The sequence below is a fragment of the Colletotrichum fioriniae genome, assembly GCF_027942845.1.
Source record: "Colletotrichum fioriniae strain IMI 355084 chromosome Unknown scaffold_15, whole genome shotgun sequence".
Taxonomy (NCBI): Eukaryota; Fungi; Ascomycota; class Sordariomycetes; order Glomerellales; family Glomerellaceae; genus Colletotrichum; species Colletotrichum fioriniae.
The window spans coordinates 654,746-674,632 of record NW_027076851.1 but is presented as its reverse complement, the minus strand read 5'-3'; the positions used below and the strand labels follow the sequence as shown (position 1 = coordinate 674,632).

The window sequence follows — 19,887 nt, the reverse complement described above, 5'->3', positions numbered from 1 at the left end:
CAATTTCGGCAGAACCTCCCATCTGGTACCTGGAACTACATTCCTTGACAGCTTGGGATGGCGATGATGAAGCTGCAAAATGAGGGTTTGAAAGGCCGCGATAGCAACTCATTTCCCTGCCCGAATCTATAACCCAATCCGGCAAGGCGACGATGTCACTGACCTGAAGCGATTGATCGCTCGCAGGCTCGTCAAGAGCCAGGAGGGGATGGTCGGCGACTAACTACGACTCCTGGCCTGGCACGCCTGGGTTTACACACCACGGTATGGACCTGGTCCCTCTCTCGCAGCTTGCGCTAAATCGCGAGTTAAGAAAAAACTCCCCTTTTCCCACCCACCCCTTCTTCCCTTAGACGCCCCTCTTTCTTCTCTGCCCGGCTCTTCCCAGCCAGTCCCTGACATGCCGAGGTCGAGAACGGGGATGCCCTCTTGTTTGGGAAAGGCTTCAACCTTCTGGCAGCGTCAACGACCACGACGCGCTGATCAATGATCCCGCACTTTCCGCCCTACCGGCCACAGGCACGCCGCACAGCTAGGTAACTCCTCTGCCTGGGACACGACGCCAAGGGACCGTCTGCCGCTAGGGCAGTGCGCTAACCCTTCAGTTGGGAACATGTCACACGTTTCGCGTGTAGGGCCGCGCAGGGCGGAAGGCCTACGCTTTTTGGCAAAGCACAAACCTTCAGGTTTCCCAAGCGTCCAAGGTCCCCACATGACGAAGGGAGGCAGCAGCAGCGGCAGCAGGTCAAGGTTCGGCTGAACGGGGGGACGGACACGGGGACCAGTGCCCTGTGTCCACCACCCGTTCTCGCTTTTTGTGTGCTGTTGCTTACTTAACCTGGATTGGTTGTACGAGATTTTGCTAGACGTCTTCTGGAAGAACACGAGAAGGTCGTATAGGCCAACTAGTCTCTCGGACTCCAAGGGGGGTGGAAACGGGGGTCGACCACCACAATCTGAAGACAAGAAATGCCAAAGACAAGGCAATATCCGTGATTTCAGCTGGCTTGACGGGCCTCGCCCCCAGGAGTCCATTCCAGACGGAGTGCTCAGGGCCAAACAATTGCTGCTGACCATTGACGACTGGCATCCTGCAAGCATTTCTCTGGCCAGTGCCGGCATAAGAGCAGCTCAGCAGCGTTACGCGCGGGGTTCTTCCCATCATTACATTCTCCGATGCAACATCAAAGCTCGACTTCCATGGGGAGTCGGAACACGACGAAATCACAAACTATTCCGCAAGCGTAGTGTATCGTCCGCTGTCAAATCTGCTTTTTTTTTTCCTACACTGTTACACTGCTCTATCATCAGGGCATGTCAGCGACCTGCGCCCGGAGACCTGACCCCTGCGGAAGTGTATATATCAGATTCTGACCAAGGCTGATTCTGCCCAATGCCATAACACGCATAGGGGTGGATGTAAGTATGGTTCAGTCCGGTCCAGAGAGTAAAGATACGGACACGGATAGAACGCTCTGGGGGCCGGAGAGGGGGGGCCAAGAGGCAATCAATCGGCGAAATCTTGACTTGATCCTTGGAGTACGGATACGGAACGGATAGGATAGGGAGAGAGAGGGCTGCTGCCGCGCCATTTCTTTCCCTCTCTTCGCCATCACCTTGGCCCTGGGCTCTGTCCGTGGTGCCTGTCCCGGCCGGGTGCCTATGCAGTATGGGCTTGCTGCTCCATCGAAAAACCCGTTCCCACGTCGGGGATACATACGGATGGATCGTCCAAGGGGTCTTGCACTCTTTTTGAGTTTGGGCCCTGTGGACATTGCAGTTTGGGGGCCGAGTTCAACGGGGTTATGGACAGGGCAGGGCAGGCTGGCAGGGCATGGCAAGGCAGGGCCGCAGGGTTCGTCCGGGACATGGGCAAGGGGGAGGCGGACTGAAGGACTGAACTTCTGCACTTTCTGCCGGCCTGCAGGCCTTTGAGGAGAGACGGTGATTAAGTCTCTACGGAGAGGGGAAGAGAACCCGCCCAGGTGTACGAATACTCGGTGCCATGCCTTGCCATGCGATGACCCATGGTAATGGCGACGACGACAACGAGTACGAACCGCCCTAGCGTTGCAGGCGAGGGGTGTCCCGTTGCGCAACGCGGTCCCGGCATACATGTAGTGCACCTGCGACCTGCGTATCCGTAGGGCAATGATCCCGTATGCTGGTGATGAGGATGAAACGCCTTTTACGGACAAGCCTCCTTTCTCTATCTTGGGGCCCGGGCTTGTTCAGAAGTTCAGAGATACCGACCCTACAAACACTACACGCAGCGATCAGCGGTGCGACAGGCTTACTGTGCATTGTTAGACTGCTGGTAGTACGGAGAGTACCGCCAGATTCTCAATCCTCCTTTTTCAAGATTTGAGAAGCAAGCATGCTCGGCCCTTTTTTTTAGGACGATGGAGCTACAAGTCTCCACATTCTTCAGCGTCCGTTTTTTTTGATTTTTTTTGACGATCAGTACGCTTCTCCGCGAATTTGCATCTCCGGAGCCACGGGAGCCACGGCCCACGGGGATATACGGGGTTCGAACAATGGCAATCACCTTTGGCTGACCTCAGGGCAAGATGTGTACTTACCTGTGAGGACTTTGGAAATGAACAAACTATGAAGATGGCTCGGATTTCTTGATCCTTAATGTTACGTCACGGGGACTTGAGAAGTACTGTGCATTGCAGGTCCTGCTGCTGACTGTTCTTTAGGCTTTGCCATGCATTCTCGCGAAGGGGGGATGTTCCTTGCGGAAGATGCCGCCCGACGGCGTGTAATATGGCAAAGAATGAAGCGCGAGTAGTGTATTGCTTACGTCGAAAACTCTCACACACCGCACTTTTGGCAAGTCAGGAAAAGAATCGCCGAGGTTCAATGAGGCAGGCCACAAAGTAAAGAGATACGCTAGGAAGGTGTCTAGATTCTACACTACGGAGTACACTAACACCACACAGCCCTGCCCGCCGAACCCTGGGTGGGAGAGATTCAGATCGGACATGGTGTGGTACTTACTATCCGTCTCATCAACCATTCGCACGGCACACGTTTTTATTTTGTGAAGCTTTTACACTAATACCAAAACCACGATGACCGCGACGACACGGACCAGAAAAGTGTTTTTCCCGCCGATGGCCCCCACGGCTTGCGACGATTTGGTGAGCCTTGTTGATTGATTGAAGTCGATCTTTGTTCGTCTCGAGTCTAGTCATCTTTTCCCCTGGCTCGATTTTGATAACGGCCACACGGCTTGATGGAAGGCTGCTTCCCAGATCTCCGGCTTTATTCACTTTACCGATGAGGTTTGGTCATTGTTAAATGTTATCGAGTAGGTTAGGCTCTATCATGAACGGCTTATAGGAGCGGGTAAGTAGTGTTTAATGAGACGACGATCTACTTCCGGTGACGATGGCCTCGCATCTAAGACTGAACAGAGGCATTCTCTTGTAAGATCATTCTTTCTTCAGATGATACGGAATCTGCTCTTCATTAGAGACATGGGATCTTCCGGCTTGGTGCTCGTTACGTTACATGCCCCGTGTATCGAACACGGAGGTCCATGTCGCCTGGGCGTGCAGGTTCTCGATGCATGTCGTCTTCGCCGGCGCAAAGCCTCCGACCTAGCAACAGCATTGTTCATTATCAACAATTTCCGTTGTTCTTTGATCATCCTTTCAAAGTCCTTTACAGCTAGGTTCAGGCATAGCCTCATCCAATTGGCTTGCTGGCTCCCCCGTCTCTTGGTCTTCGTCCTCATCAGCTCCGCTCAGTCGATGTTAGATGGTCGTCCGTCGTTAGGCAAAATACATGTATTGAGCCATTTTCAATACTATTGAAGAAGTCCGGACATGACCTTGAGGATACTACTGGGGCTGCATTATGCCGAAGCTTGTCTTTCACAGGTCCTGCCTGAACTAAGCCTCTCTTGAGTTGCTGCTCAATGGAGATTCCGCCAATTTGCCCAGGTCCGGAGCGAATTCCGTATAATGGAGACGATTTGATTTGACAACGGGACTTCTGTCTTACTCTCCAGTGTCCATTCTCTTCCCTCCCCTCGCTTCCCCCTTTGCAATCTTTTCTTCTTCTCGTCCCCATTTCCCATGTGAGTTGGTGGATCAAGAGTTGTGTCGTCATTGCGATCGGCTCGGGACTTGAATGTAAATCTCTGCCCAAAGAAGGAGACACAATACCCGGGGGGTTCTTGCTGCGCCTACTCTGTCTGCATTTGGGTCATATTCCCCAGGGGCAGGTTGACAGAAGAGGAGCCGTATCTGGCGATGTTCCAATATTTCTGTTCGGCATTAACCGAACATTCAGGGAAGGTGATAGAGAAAGACTCAAGTAATCCGTACGGATACTCTCAGGGCAGGGAGAAAGCATAGATGGTCAGGGAGCACCCAACCCGCCAGGGGTAGGGGATGAGGGTCGAGTGGGTCATTTCCAAGCGCTGTTCGTGTGCCTGTCAGAGTGTAAGGGGGGCGGGTAGATTTGGGTTAATGAGTAAGGCGAGTGCATCTTTTCTGGGTCGGGTTGCGAAAAGGCAGCGCCGTAGAGTTGCAGTTTTGCTGGATACTTGGGATTACTCCATTGCCATTTGGGGGGTGTTTATTGCTATTCGGGGGCATGCTTTTCCCTTTCTTAACTGCTCTACTACATTGACCAGGAACCTCCGAACGACAATGCTTTGTCAACGGTTCGTAAGATGGCTCGGGAGGGGGGTAAGTCATCCCAACTTTACAGTGAATTGACTCTCGTAACTCTTTCTGACCGACTTCTCCATCACTCTGTGTGACTTTGCAGCCTGTCTCGGTTGATGAATCGTGGTATGGACGGGAATTCCGAAAGGACAAGAGGGATGAAAGTCCCACTACGGGAACCATCCCATCTTCTGCCACGAGATCGTGCAACCGTGGTACGTCTACGGGTGTGAGAAAGAACGATTGATTCGTACAACCTCGTGTTCGTCTTGCGCAAACAGTCGACTCTGTCATCTATCTGTAAACTGCTTTGCATCCGTATATTGCTAACACTTGCCATTCACGTTTTCACTCTGCCTCGGTGCGCGCGGGTGGGGTTGTTCGGTGTTTCTTCATAGAAAATATTCATTTACCGATAGGGATCGATGACGCTCGCCATTTGAGTCAGATATCGCGGGTCCGTAATAACTAGGCTGATTACCACTCATTATCTCGATGGTACGTGTAAACCTGTCAAATCTGCCACTGCAATCCTGCATCTTGCAGGGAGGCATCCAAGGAGAGGGGGGAAGGGGTACTTTTCCCGCTAACTTGATGCCATGAGGAATCAAGAAAACTAGCTAGATGCTGGGAAAATGGGGATCTTCTAACGACGGGACCAGGAACGGAGGTTCGTCTCGGATGTAGTGTAGTGTGAAGCAGTAGTGCCGTTTGCTAGTGCCGTTCAGAGGGTGACAATTTGCGATTTTCGCGATTTATTCATCGGGATAGCCCCCTTCTCGGCCTGGTTCATCCTAGACAAATCGCCGCAAATCAATCTCATCAAGCTAAAGTTTCCTACTGCCGCTACTACCTTCCCACGCGTGACTAACACTAGCTTCGATTGCTATGTAAACTATCTCTCGATATCAAAGCAGCGTGCGTACGCAATCGCTCACTGGGTCCTCCGAACTCCGTAAGTTAGGGGTTGGTTACCATGGTTGACGTTGGAGGTGAAATGTCTTGGCAATTTCTCTCCTTCGCCCTGGTGCCGGGGTCAACAATGTTTGGGTCCGACACTGCGGCGAAAGAAGAGGATGCGCCCCCCTCTTGGCACTTTTCTCTTCCCCGGAACCACCCCAGCGCATTACAACCGCGGCTTAAGTTTCGAGCGCGTACGCGATGGGACGGACGGCTTGAACTTTGTTCCCCATATCCCATCTTCACCCTGCGCCCTAGGGCTCTTCGTCATGAAGATGAGCGCAAAAAGTGAACCCCCTCCCCCTCGAGCCAAAGAAGCCTTACCGTCCGCGTCGCCTTGCCCTACCATGCGGTCCATGCCACCGCACCCCCTTCAACCCTTGAGCGTCTTGTATTCCTTCCTGCTCGCCCGGTGCCCTGGCCCTGATTCTGCCCTGCTGCCCAGTCTACTCTACGTAAATAATCTCCGATGGGGCGACGGGGTCCTTACTAGCACCTGGGACATCTCAGCTGGGCTGTGAAGGGGGGAGGGTGTGCAGAATGGCAGTGGTCTTTGGGTGGTTTTGATGCATTCACATGGTGGGCGTGTTCGTACGGTATGGGACTACACCGGATCCACACGTTCACTCCCCCGTTCTGAACGGGGAAGAGGGGGGTCGGTGGGCGGAGGGAGGCATGTTCATTGTCAGATGCGGACGGATTTGTTGTTTGGTTATGGATGTTATGGCCGCAGCGGACGTCGTCATCATGCAAAACTTTTGATGTGGGTTTGAAATAGGAGAGAGATAGAGACTCGGTGTTGGAGATTGGTGGCGCCCAGCATTCCAGCCCTAACGGGTGACGTGGGAGAGACCAAGGCCGTAGGGTCCGGATCCGATTATAGTCAGGCTAGACCCATCATATGAGCGTTTAGTGTTGATTCTAGGCTCTCCTTTTTGCGGGGTGAGTGGGAAGAGGTATTTGGTCTAGAAGGTTGCGATGCGTGTGTGGAACTCCGGCACTTGTTTCCTTGTGTTCTTTTGATGTTGGGACTTTGGAATGATCTGACAGCCTGACAGTCTGGACTAGCGCGTAGGAGGGAACTTATTCTACGACGTCCCTTATTCAGTGTGGCTTGGGTTGAGATCATTGGCGAAGTGATTCGGCTTACTCGATGGTGGGGCCGCGCAAGATACGTGATGCAAGGAAGAAGCGGAATTCCGAGATGTTTCGGGGGTTGCTGACTGTGAAGAATCCCATGTGGACAGCAAGTCTGGTCTGTGGACTGTAGACCAGAGACGAAAATGAGGTATTGTAAGTGAGGCTTGGCGATTGCGAGTAGACGTATGGGAGAAGCTCTTTCGACTCGATCTGACCATGAGTTTAGTCAAGTTGCTCAAGGTTGCATCCCCGGGCCTGATGTAAGCGTCGCAGAATGCTGACGATGATGACGGTTCCTGAATGTCAGGGTGACGGCGTCACGTTTCCTTGATCTGGCTTCTCTGTCGGGGGTGGTGCTCAGTCAGCCCCCCTCTTCCCGAATGTTGCGTGACGCGGTCCGGCGGGCTGTGTAGTTGGTGATGATCATCGCGGATCTCGACTTCACGTGGTTGATCGTGCTTCCTTGCGGCACAGGGCTGGCTACATGCGTCGGAGACTAGTGCTTGATGGACTGTCGGTAGGTGGGATGGGAGGGTAGGGTGAGTTTGATGCGGCGGGATACTCTCAGGCGTTTTTCTTCTGTGGGTGTAAAGGTTTGTTGGCTCAGCTGTCAAATGTTGAGATGAGCCGTATGCTGTCCAATCCAGAGACGCGCATCTAGGCTAGCATCATGTCAGATTCTGGTACCCGAAAGATGTTTCCGCATCTTCATCCTCCTCCGCGCCGATCCCTGGTGATCCCCATGTTGCTGACGAAGTGCCCTAGAATGTCTCTTCGGTATGTCGTATGGCGTTGGATGGCTTGCGGAAGTCCTCACACTAAATCGAGCCTCGTTCCTCGTTGTCGACTCATCTTCGAAAGGTCCGATATCGGGAGTTTTGTCGTCGGGGGCACACTCTGATGCCCAGACGCTGGGTCGTCGGTCCGTAGGTGCCTTCTACCAGCCCAACTTGACCTACTGTCAACGATGGAGGAGCTGGCCATCATTGCTCTGACAGCCTGTTGGAATCTCTCAAGTCCCATGACAAACCACGGCCTTAGCATAAGATTCATCTCCAAAGCCCGCTGACCAAGTTCGAAGGCGTGTTGTATCTCGTCCCGGGTATCCGACAAGACAGATCCATGGGCGGTGGTGGCGTCGGGATCATCAAAGGCGAATCTCCCCCGTGTCTACTCTGCCGGGACGGAAGGGGGGCGGAGTAGTCCGTTGTTATTGTCGTCGCAAGGAGACGGTAGAACTCCGCATCAAGGCGCACTCGGGGGCCGTTGGCCGAGATAGTCGCCGAAACCGACGCCGAAACCGAGCCCGAGGGTTGGGGAAGATTCACAACCGTCCGCTGCCCCTCCTAACTCAGCCTTGCTTCCAACCGCATGAAGTCGGCGGGCCTCAAATGAGGTTCCCGTCAGATACACGCGGCGAATCGGTGCTCGTGGAAGAGAACTAGGCTTAGCCTTCTTGGTGCCACTCGCGGGAGGCGGAGGGCGTTGAATGGTTCGAACACGGGGTTAAGGTCTCGTCGAGGACGTCAGAGGTTGACGACGGAATGCTTGCCGGATCCAGGTTGATGAGGATCGCGCGATACTTTAGGGCTGCAGGCTGATTGAAGTACCGGAAGCCGGGGGCGATGTGATGCTTTAGCTGAGAAGCTTAGCCTCTTCGTTGTTTTGAACCACATCCGCGGTCCAATGGAGACCTACTGGTAGAGGGGAGTTATCGGACTTTGAAGGTATATCGATACTTCCGGAGAATAACATTAAAGGTAGACGGGGGTCTTGTCGATCCACGTGAATACGTGGAAGTGGATTTGAAACTTGGCGGCTATGATTGGCTCTCTATATACGTACGGCGTATTGATGCTTGGCTTACATAGCCGTGATCTCTAATGTAAGCTTCTTACGGCCATTGGCTTGGCTGTAATGTCGTAGACGGGAACAGGATGTTTCAGACGGATGTTGACGTGCAACGTGGTTGACCGCTTGAATGGACTCTCTAAATGGGTGGTGTCATGGTATTTCTGTTGAGAATTCGTAGGTCGTTTCCAAACTCCGCGTATTCGAATATCATTGTGTTGGGTGTTGTGCGCTGTTATAGGCCGCCATGACGTATCATAAAGCTGTCTCCGCGTATAGGCTGGCTCGGCAACGCCTGAGCGGCATGCGTTTCACTGGGAATAGATGCGCCTATGCCTGTAACCACCCACCACCTCCGCAAAGACAACCATGCGAAATGGTCATCATACGATCTCTGATTGGCCGTCAATATTTCTCGTGGAGTTGTAGATGGGGGGAGTTTGGAGCGATACCGAAATGTTCAGACGGGACGATCTGCGGACATCGACATATTGGCATGATTCTGAATCAGGGGCGAATGGGTGGAAACAACATAGCCCCGGTGAGAGTCGAGTGCTGGCAGCTATGATGTATGGTCGCCTCTGGATAAAACGGAAACGAATATAGGGGGCGGGAGTGACTATGTGCAATAAGCTCTGGACATTGTTGAATATAAATACGAGACTGTGAGAAGGGTTCGTCGGAAGAAAATTGGCAACAGACAGCAATCATCTCATCTTTCATTCGTTTCCTGGCTCCTCAACTTGACACTGATCTCCAATAACTCAAAATGAAGCAGTCTTTCACCTTCCTTGCTGCGGCTTTTGGTGTGGCCTCAGCCAATCCTCACCTGGCTGCTGCTCACTTGGCCAACCCTCACTTCCGTAGAGCTTCTCCTACTGAGTGGACTCCTGCTGGACCTGATGACTGTAAGTACACCGCGTATCTCAACCACACCTACTCTTCAAGTACTGATAATGTAGTCCGTGGCCCATGCCCCATGATGAACACTTTGGCCAACCACGGCTTCATCTCCCACGATGGCAAGAACCTGACGAAGGACGTTGTTGTCAAAGGCCTTCAGGATGGTCTCAACTTCGGGACCGACCTTGGAACCCTGATGTTTAACATGGCCCTTATTGCCAACCCAGAACCCAATGCCACATTCTTCACCCTGTGAGAACCTGCCCCTGGATGGTAATCCTTGGCGGAACGCATCACTAATCCAACATGTCTCAGGGACCAACTTAATGTTCATAATGTTCTGGAACACGATGCTAGTCTGAGGTCAGTTTAAGATCTGTCCGTCTAAAGGAGGATATCGCCTCGACTCATCCAGGCCTCGGTTCTTCCTGTTTGAGCTACTGAGCGACGGGTACATATAGACTTGGATTACACTAACATCTTGTCCATAGTCGCACCGATGCCGCCTTTGGTAACAATCATGTGTTCAACCAATCCATCTTTGACGAGTCGAGAGCCTACTGGACAAAGGATACCCTCGATGCGCAACAGCTTGCCAACAGCAAATTGGCACGACAAGTCACCTCAAGAGCTTTCAACCCCAACTACACCTTCACGGCAACTGTGGAGAACTTCAGTCTCGGCGAGGTTGCTGCCCCAATTATTGTCTTTGGCGATATGGCCGCCGGAACCGTCAACAAGACACTGGTCGAATACTTCTTCCGTAAGAGACACATCAAGCATAACTCCTTGGGACAACTGTAGACTAATATGTGGTGTGCAGAAAACGAGCGCCTTCCTGCTGAGTTGGGCTGGGTTAAGAAGGAGAACGCCGTTACCCAAGAGGACATCCTCAAGGTGGTCGAGATGATTAGAAACGCAACTGTGCTTACCACCGGTGGCGCGGCTGAGGCCCCTCACAAGCGTATGATTAGGGACTTGCACACTGGCTTGGGCCTGCTGTCCCAGTGAGGCATTTGACTTTGCACTGATTAGTACATGTAGCTATATGTACCCCAGTGCCCCTTTCTCTTCACATATTATTTATCATAAGGGATTTGACACACTAGCATTGCTCTTCCTCAAAGATATATTCAAAGAAACACCACCAAGTATCGCCGGATTTTCTAGATGTGCTGCGGTCCACAGCCGCCCGGTCAATTACGTGAGCTTTTGGACGGAGATCTTTATTATAGGCCATAGGCTCATAGACTTTGCCGCACCGAAAGTCATGTGTCAAGTGCGGGCACAACGGCTATCATCCTAGTCACGGAATGCCAAAAATATCCGTATCGAAATCGAAATAAGTGTCTAACACTCCTTCTGTAAAATTGAGCAAAATTCGCATGTGGCCACCTGTTAGTGATTTTGATATTAGCATTGATAGCATTTAATATCTTCTTATTGATACCTTATTCTGAAGACTTGGCAGGCGCAATGAGGAGTGTTAAGTAGGGAAGTCATCGAATCGTCGTTACTTTGCGCGAACCCCAGCTTTTGACCCACAACCTTAACATGGGATAACCGCGAGAGATTCCACTCTGAGAAGAACGCTCTAGCGCGCCGATGACGATGTGCTCTAGTTGACTAGTGCTGGGCTCCCATTGGTGGATTTCACCAAGGTTCATGTGAGGTAACAGTCTTTCGGTTTTTGATATGACGAGGTGCAGCGTTCAATTAAAAACATGGGGACCGGACAACCGGAGTAGCTGTTCATAGGTCGGTAGATATGAACAACAACACCGCATTGCGCGGGGTACCCGGGGTGGTTGTTGATATATATCTAGAGACTCAACCGTTCGGCCGTTCCTGGGCTGAACAAACTTTGTAGTAAGACGTGAGCTAAGACACACAATTCCTGATTACATACTGTTCTTGGCGCAGCTAAAAATATGAAGTCTGTTTTAGCATTGACCTGGGGGTTTCTCCTTGGTAGTGCAGTCGTAATGTCGACGGAGGTCAATCGCGATGGATCCCCCGATGCCCATAGAGTTGTGAAGAGGTAAGAAAATCGGAGAATACGTTGGTAACTGATTCGCTCTGACATATTCTGTAGACTCAAAACATCGCAAATCACATACTTCCCAGCAGAGAATTCGACTGGTACCGGAGTTCTGGTTTGTCCCGGAGGCGGATATGCCCGCGTTTCCATATCGAAGGAGGGCTACATTCCTGCGGGGTTCCTGAACAAGCTCGGCATCGATGCTTGGGTCCTTGACTACACTACTATTTCAAACGCAACTGCACCGCTCTACCCGACACCCCAAAACGAGGCACTAGACGCCCTCGAGTACATTAGAGAGCAGAACCGCACCACCAAGCTCGGCATTTGGGGCTTCTCGGCAGGCGGTCATCTCTCTGCTGTAACACTCACCAACCCGGAGGCCGACCTTGATTTTGGTATCCTAGCGTACCCTGTCATCACCCTCGAGGGGAACTACACGCACAAAGGCTCGCGAGACAATCTCATTGGCGCCAACGCGAGCGTGGAGTTGCAGCACGAGCTGTCGGCGCAGAATCGTGTCTCCGCGACCACCCCGCCAACCTTTCTGTTCCATACTTTCAGTGACACTACTGTTCCTGTGCAGAACACGCTCATGTTTGCCGAGGCCATGGCAGTCTACAAGCGGCCAACGCAAGTGCTCATCATTCCGGAGGGAGGACATGGGCTGGGTTTAGCCCTCGATGATCCTAAGCGCAGCTGGACACCCGAATTGGCGCGGTTTTTGCAATATTCGATATAAGTTGTAGGGCCTAGCCTTGTATTAGAAAACTTCACTATCGCCGAGAATTGTGGTTGATTTCTTATCACGGTAATACAAAGATTCCGAGCAATAACATATGACGCACCCAACGTTAAGTGCTATTCATTCTAATGTCAGTGGCTCGTCATTTACTCCGAGATTTGGCCAAAAGGCTCTTCAGTGACGACATAGAATCATTCATCATGTTTGAAATTGCAGTTACTAACCGTTGTGTCCGAACTCGCTCCGAACCGTTCATGCAATGATTCGAGAGTTTATGAGTAAGCAGCATTGCACCACGCACTGAGCAAGGAACGTCCCTTGAACTCTGACAGCCAAATGACACGGTTTCTAGAATTGCCCAACGCTTCTGCAATGACATGCAGGCGTACCCTGGAGATTTCGCAATAGGGGTCGGCAACTGAGACGAAAAAATTTCCGTCAATGACTCTCGGTGATGGTGATGGCATTTCCGCTCCGGAGATGGTGGAATTCTCTCATTCTCACTCCTGTAAGCGTTGATTTTCTTCCTCACCACACTCGTTGTCACAACGTTCGTCAATTAGTTGCGATATAATAGAAGGCATTGCTATAGAACGCTTGTGTTTATACTTGTTCCATGCTTGGCTTTTAGTCCTTGAGTTCAAGATGGCCCACTCACGTAAGTCAACTCCAACTGCGCAATTCTCACCGCGCCCATCGGCATCGTCGGAACGTGGTTGACCTTCAGACTAGATTTTCCCGCCACGGCCAATGAAAAGGTACCGGCACTCTTCGGATGTCCATGCGTATGGAGCCATGTGCCACTCTACGGCGATGCCCAAGAAAAGCGCCGATATCACCATGCGCTGGCCAAGCCAAATGCCCCTGGCATCGCACGACGACTACCCTCTGAGATCATTCTCTGCATCGTGGATGCGCTGTTCGACTTGTACGCCAAGGAGGTTTCTCTAGGTTATGAAAAGTACTGGGAGTCATCTTGTCTACCTTATGAGACCGACAAGATGTGCCCCTTCTGCATGCTCCCTCGTTTCGACGTTTGGCGAGACGTTGCAAATTTGGCAGCTTCATGCCGCGCACTCTACGAACTAATCACGCCTGTGCTCTATCGGAGGGACGCAGAACAAAATCATTCTTCAGCTCTGCTCATCTCAGCAAAAAGGGGCAACCTCCGGGCCCTGAAGTTGGCGTTGGAAAACGGCGCAAACGCAGATGCGGACGATCACACAATGCCGTTGCAATGGACGAACGAATGTTTCCGGTATTGTGAGCATTGCGAGTACCAGGTTTGGTGGAGGGAGCCACGGAGGCTCGACATGGGTGCACTGCACTGGGCGGCATTGTGCGGAAGAGAGGATGTACTTGAAATATTGTTGAACCACAATGCCGGCGTGGGCCTGAACAAGAGGGCAGTAGTACAGCCGGGATTGGATGCAGGGAACTACGGCTCGCTGCCGTACGTCGAGGACTATTGCGACGAATACAACGCCAGCTTTCCCTGCCTGGCGCTGCAGACGACTATGGGCTACAACCCTGTGAGCTCTCGCGGAGCCAACGCCTTATACTTCCTGCTAGGAACAGGCAGAATGCGAGCGCACGAAAAGACAGTGGATATGACGAAGCTTCTCGTTAACGCAGGCTCTTCGTTGATGACGCACGAAGCCGCCGAGCTTCATGCTCTCCATCAAGCAGCTGCATACGACAACGCCGAGCTGGTGGAATTCCTCCTAAACGAAAACAAGGTCGACCCCAATACCATGGATGCTGCCGGAAACACGCCATTACACCATCACGTCGACTCAAGGTTCAGGGTCGAGGGAGGCGCAAAGGACACAAAGACTTTATCACTTCTCCTCAAGTACGGAGCGGATCCTAACTTGCGAAATGTTGATGGGTTATCGCCGTTAGACATTTGCCTCGTCACGACATTGCTGGGCGCTGATAGAATGAAACTCTCCGTGCTACTTGCTCAGAACGGAGGAACGCTACGGGATCGAGACTTGGGCCTTCATAGGTCAAGGCTGACTGATGAGCAACGAGCAGCACTGAATTTTGCATTTGAGAAAGCTAGACATTCCGGTAGAACTGAGTGGGCCGGAAACATTTGAAGAAGTACGAAGATACAGAGGACGTTTGGGGTTTTGCGTTCAATGACGAATCATTTAACGTATTTGTAAACATAAGCAGTTACACGTGGTTCTGATTATTTATTTAGTTATTCTGCCTTTGCTGATCGCTCGGGCGGTTCTCGATATCGTTTACACAGTATTAATGGATACTCCCACTGTGTGGTTCTGATTATTTAACACCGAATTCGAGTAGTTCAACTCTAGTTTCTGTTTCGTGCAGAGTTCTTTGACTGATTGTAACGTGATCCCAACTTTCCCCCAAAGCTCTAGCGGCCATTGAACTGGAAAGTCGTTGCCAGTGAGAGCTTCTTCAACCAGTATCGCTCGACGTAATAGTGATTGTTGTTGGACCGCCCATCTTATCAGAGTTCAGATGACAGAACTCAACGGCCGGCTGCAAAAGACGGATCTACCTCCTTCGTCCACCTGCCATTGTTTGCCCCCGCAGTTGGCAACTACATAGACTGATTTAGTCTGAAGTTCAGACGGAATCCAGGACACTCGCTTTCGTCGTTAGTATTATTTGATGAAGAAAGCCTGTCAAGTGATACCCTTGTTTGCCATCATATGAGTGGGTCGTAGCAAAGTCCGAGACTCGTGGCTTATCTTCCTAAGCTCTTCGGCTCGGAACAATCAGCGACGATCCCAGCACAGCCTGCAAGCTTGACAGCAACAATTATATTGGAGTGGGCAGACAACGTTCAGTTTCGGTCCTTACTTTAAGAGTCGTAGGGAAGAAACAAGCTTCCTGTCCTTCAGTAAAGAGATGAGACCGCGAAATACCAGCCCCAGTTTGACCAACTTTGGGTGACTTTTGGGTCATCGGTAGACGCCGACACGTGGAACCCCCACCTCCAAGTACCGGTTCGGCGTTCGCCCACAATCCAGCAAACCTAGGAGCTTCAGACCCGAGCCCACATATTCAATTCTGACAGGAGAGACTTCCAATGTCATTGGTCTCTTGGCTCCGTATTGTTTCCGTCGCCTGAGTTGTTCATCGGATCTACACATCGGTGTTGACATTGGGCCGACCCACGTCACAAACATGAATCGCTGCCCCTTTTCTTGGCGTGGAGTTCAATCCTTTCGCACGCCGGAATGCGTGGTTTTCTTTTGATGGAGTCTTTGACATTTCTTTTTGGTTGAATGATAGGCGGATGCTAGACATTCGAGGACGCGTCTTCCGGAGACTAGTCAAAGTGAGTGGTGATGGCCTGGTGTTGTCCATGCCATTCGTTGTTCGGATCTTTCATACCTGTCTTGCCTGATGCTCGCAGTCTACTCATCTTTCTCACACGACGGAACAAGCGGACAATTTCCGAATAGGGCGGTAGACAAGCTCGCAGTCTCGGATTCTGTAGCGTCCCCGGCATGCCACAGACATGCCCACCGAGCCCGGCGCCTGGATCCGGCCACGAACGGGGCTGTGGACATGGCTCGTCGTAAGCTTTGCACCACTTTTTACCTGTTTCCCCATGCCGAATGACTTCCTGAGCCGGAGAAACACCGATAGAATATGGCGAGAGTTAACGTGGCAGTCGATATAAGACCTGGGTCTTGGCAGCTGTTGTTTATATATAACTAGAATCAAATTCTGGCTAGGTTACAGCTACCAGTCTGTTGCTAGTAGTCGCCTAAGTCATTCTTTCGTCCCTGAGACAATCTTTTGTAGAACCGAGGACTTGCATCTTTCAACACACCCGAGTCACTCTTCCCGGTCTACTTTTTGGGTGGGACAGCACCTTCTGTAAAGATGTACCGCCCATCAGCCGCCTGGGCTCTGGCTATACTCACTTTTGTGACGGGCACCTTGGCCGAAGATGCGTCGGCCAACTATACAGAACAGCTCCTGAGCTCCGGCACGGGTATGCCTCTTTCATCTACTTCTCTTTCTTGAAGACGAGCAGACGCTTACCAACATGCCAATAGTCAAGCTCGGAACTTGGCAAGATGCCTATGACAAAGCATCAGCGCTTGTGTCCTCGCTCACAACCGAAGAGAAGATCTCCATCGTTGCCGGTGGTGATGGCGGTAACTGGACCGCTTTGCACAACCTTGACTCTGCTACTAATCCTCTCACCTACTTCTACGTGACGACATGGCCCGCTGGTTTGGCGATGGCTATGACCTGGGATACAGCAGCCGCAGAGGGTCAGGGCCATGGAGTTGGTCAAGAGTTCAAGGGGAAGGGCATCAACATGGCGTACGGACCTACACTGGAACCTCTTGGACGCTCAGCTTGGGGCGGTCGTTCGGGTGAGACGTACGGCGTTGACAGCTATCAGGCTGGAATTATGGCCGGAGCAGTCGTGAAGGGAATGTCGTCTGCTGGTGTGGCAGCCAGTGCCAAGCACTTTATCCTCAACGAGCAAGAGACCAACCGCATGAGCACAGGATCTGGGGGCGGCGGCATGGGAGGAGGCGGATCTCCTCCTGGTGGGTCGACTAACTCAACTTTGACGGCTCGCCAGGCATTATCAACAAACACTACAACGAATGGCACGACATCCTCCGACGACCCTGGTTCTTACACTGTTACTATTGGCGACAAGGCTTTCCACGAGACCTACCTGTGGCCCTTTTACGACACCGTCTACAATGGTATGGGTGGCGCCATGTGTGCCATGAACAAGGTCAACGGGACATACTCATGTGAGAGCCAGGACCTACTCGCCAAGTACCTCAAGGTTGAGCTCGGATTCCCCGGTATTGTGTCTGCCGATGTCAGCGCGCAGAAGACGGGAATCAATGCCGCAAATGCAGGCATGGATCTCGCCTCGAGCAGTTACTGGTCAAACGAGACTTTGGGTGTTGGTCTGACGAACGGAAGCTTTACCTCCGAAAGACTCGACGATATGGTGATTCGTAACATGATGGGTTACTTCCACTTGGGGCAAGATGACGGGTATCCCAGCCTAGCAGGCGTAACGGACCACATTGACAACCGCGGCAACCACAGCGCCATGGCGAGACAATATGCTGCTGAGTCTATTGCTCTGCTCAAGAACACCAACGGTGCGCTCCCGCTGGTCAACAAGACGAGCATCAGCATCTTTGGATTCCATGCTGGCCCCCGATATGTGGGTGCAAACACCGCCCTTGGCGTCTACGACGGCGAGCCTTCGACAATGCAAGGCCACATGGCTGTGGTCGGAGGATCTGCCATGGGTTCGCTGGCATATCTTTCCACGCCGCTTCAGCTCTTCAATGAGCGTGCCGCCAAGGATGGCTTTATGCTTCGATGGTGGCTCAATGATACCTCTGAGACGTCTTTCAGTGGCATGCAAGGCTCCGGCACCGAGCTCACCGAGTCCACCACTGGTGTGGCCGAGGACTCGGATGCGTGCATCGTATTCCTCAATGCCTGGGGCGGCGAGGGCGCCGACCGCACGGAATTGACCAATGCTGACCAAGACAAACTCGTGAACACCGTCGCTGACGTCTGCAACAACACCATTGTGGTGATCAATACTGTTGGCCCCCGCTTGGTTGACGCGTGGGTTGAGCATGAGAATGTCACTGGTGTGCTGTACGCTGGAGCACTGGGCCAAGAATCCGGCAACGCAATTGACGACGTTCTCTTCGGCGTAGTCAACCCTTCTGGTAGACTCGTCCACACTATTGCTAAGAATGAGAGCGACTACAACCCGGACACGATGATTAGTGAGACGGAGCTGAACTTAGATTATTCGGATGGCAACTATATCGACTACAAGTACTTTGACCAATACAACATCACGCCTCGGTACGAGTATGGATACGGCTTGTCTTACACTACTTTCGAATACTCTTCCGATATCAAGGTTGAAGCCTTCTCAAAGCTTACAAGTGGATTCGCGATGGGAGACAAGGCAGTCGGTGGCCGTGAGGACCTCTGGGACATTGTGGCAACTGTCTCTACCAGCATCACCAACAGTGGTTTTCTGCAAGGCGCCGAAGTAGCCCAGATGTACATCTCCTTCCCCGAAGCAGCCGGGGAGCCAGTCAGGCAGTTACGTGGCTTCCAGAAGGTTGTGGTCCGTCCTGGAGAGAAAGCTGACATAGCTTTTCATCTGAGACGGAGAGATCTGAGTGTTTGGGATGTTGTCGGACAAGAGTGGAAGGTTGAAAGTGGAGAGTACACGATTTATGTTGGCTCTAGCAGCAGGAACTTCAAGGCTCAGGCTACCTTAAGAGTTGACTGAACAGGTGGAAGGTGTTTTTCACGTAGTTCTCATGCAAATATCTATATCTCGTATTCACGACGGCAGTGTCTAGAGCTCAATCTCAGTAAATACGGTCAGCTGGGTAATTATCCGTATCTTAGGTCTCTAGGTCCCACAATGACTCAAAATTTTGACAAGGTATATATTCTTGAAACCTCGTACTACCTGCCTGCGCATTCTGATATGGCCTTGCGGCATACTTGTCTCTGCTTGGCATTAAGGCTTTAGCCGTTGATGCGGTGACTGACTCACTAATTGCCGTTGTTGGCCAAGGTGTCCACTTGAATACCATTGAACTCAATGTGTGTCAGTTGATTAACAAGCTTCGACCTCAAATAACAGAGAGTCAGTTGAATTGGTTAACGTCAGGTTTCAGCTCGCATGCTGCAGTAGTTCAGGAAGACAAAGCCATTCTGGTTCTACCTCAGAAGTGCAATTGCAGCATCAATTTTCATCAATGAACTATGCAGTTCTACCCTCATTTGCACAGCTCTAATGCCACGGATTTATTAATTGCTTTCTTGATATCACATCCTTGAGCTAGAGAGACAAAGTTGTTTTCCAGCTTGAAATGATCATTAGTATCTCAACTCACGTGATTGACCGAATTAGGAGCTCAAAGGTGCACGTTGTGAAGGATTTCGTGTTCCGTATACAGCTTGCTACTGCATGAGAGGAAAAGATTCTGCTTGCCGCATCTCAAATCCGTTATCCAGACGCCCCAAAGCTGGGTTTGCTACTGCTATAATTCCCATCATACGTTGCAAGGCAACGTGCTCACCTCATCTACGCACATCGCTTTGACAAAGCGCGTGGCTTCAAGGAGACTGAGAATAGACTCTTGGAACAATGACTAAAGAGTGATATCAAGCGTTGGCTAAAGATTCAAGGTGTGACAAGTTAATCTTGATTGGCTTGCGCCGTCATATCCCCAGCTTGACGCCTCATCACCATTGTGTCACAATCACATCAATTGAGCGAGTCCTGAGCTGTCACAAATCAGCTGTCAGCATCCATGATGCCTGTGCCTCTACAAAAAAAGCCACATACAGATAGCTTGAGTCTTGTGATCTGCATTCCCCAAATCTTGATACTTGCTCGAGTATCTTGCTAGGCTGCACAAGTTTATGGCTAACTGACAGGCCGGGCGATGAATAGAGTTCTCACGTAAGACATCCCCTCCATTGACCACGCAATCTTGGTTCTCCTCCTGTGAGGTACATGGTAG

At 51.5% G+C, this 19,887-nt stretch overlaps 3 protein-coding genes across 3 annotated transcripts; all 3 read left to right on the top strand.

Moving 5' to 3' along the window:
• Positions 1-9,408: 9,408 nt before the first annotated feature.
• On the top strand, positions 9,409-10,553 carry N0V96_010722 (uncharacterized protein; the record flags this gene model as incomplete). The annotated part of the gene is made up of 5 exons (XM_065759029.1): positions 9,409-9,547; positions 9,602-9,794; positions 9,858-9,905; positions 10,034-10,305; positions 10,366-10,553. The coding sequence occupies 5 exons, from the start codon at positions 9,409-9,411 to the stop codon at positions 10,551-10,553; spliced, it is 840 nt and encodes a 279-aa protein (XP_065612339.1).
• Positions 10,554-11,527: 974 nt separating this feature from the next.
• Positions 11,528-12,325, top strand: N0V96_010721 (uncharacterized protein; the record flags this gene model as incomplete). Its single annotated transcript, XM_053189228.1, has 2 exons — positions 11,528-11,583; positions 11,638-12,325. 2 exons carry the CDS (start codon positions 11,528-11,530, stop codon positions 12,323-12,325), a joined length of 744 nt encoding a protein of 247 aa, XP_053053216.1.
• Positions 12,326-16,207: 3,882 nt separating this feature from the next.
• On the top strand, positions 16,208-18,638 carry N0V96_010720 (uncharacterized protein; the record flags this gene model as incomplete). The annotated part of the gene is made up of 2 exons (XM_053189230.1): positions 16,208-16,319; positions 16,384-18,638. 2 exons carry the CDS (start codon positions 16,208-16,210, stop codon positions 18,636-18,638), a joined length of 2,367 nt encoding a protein of 788 aa, XP_053053218.1.
• Positions 18,639-19,887: the final 1,249 nt, after the last annotated feature.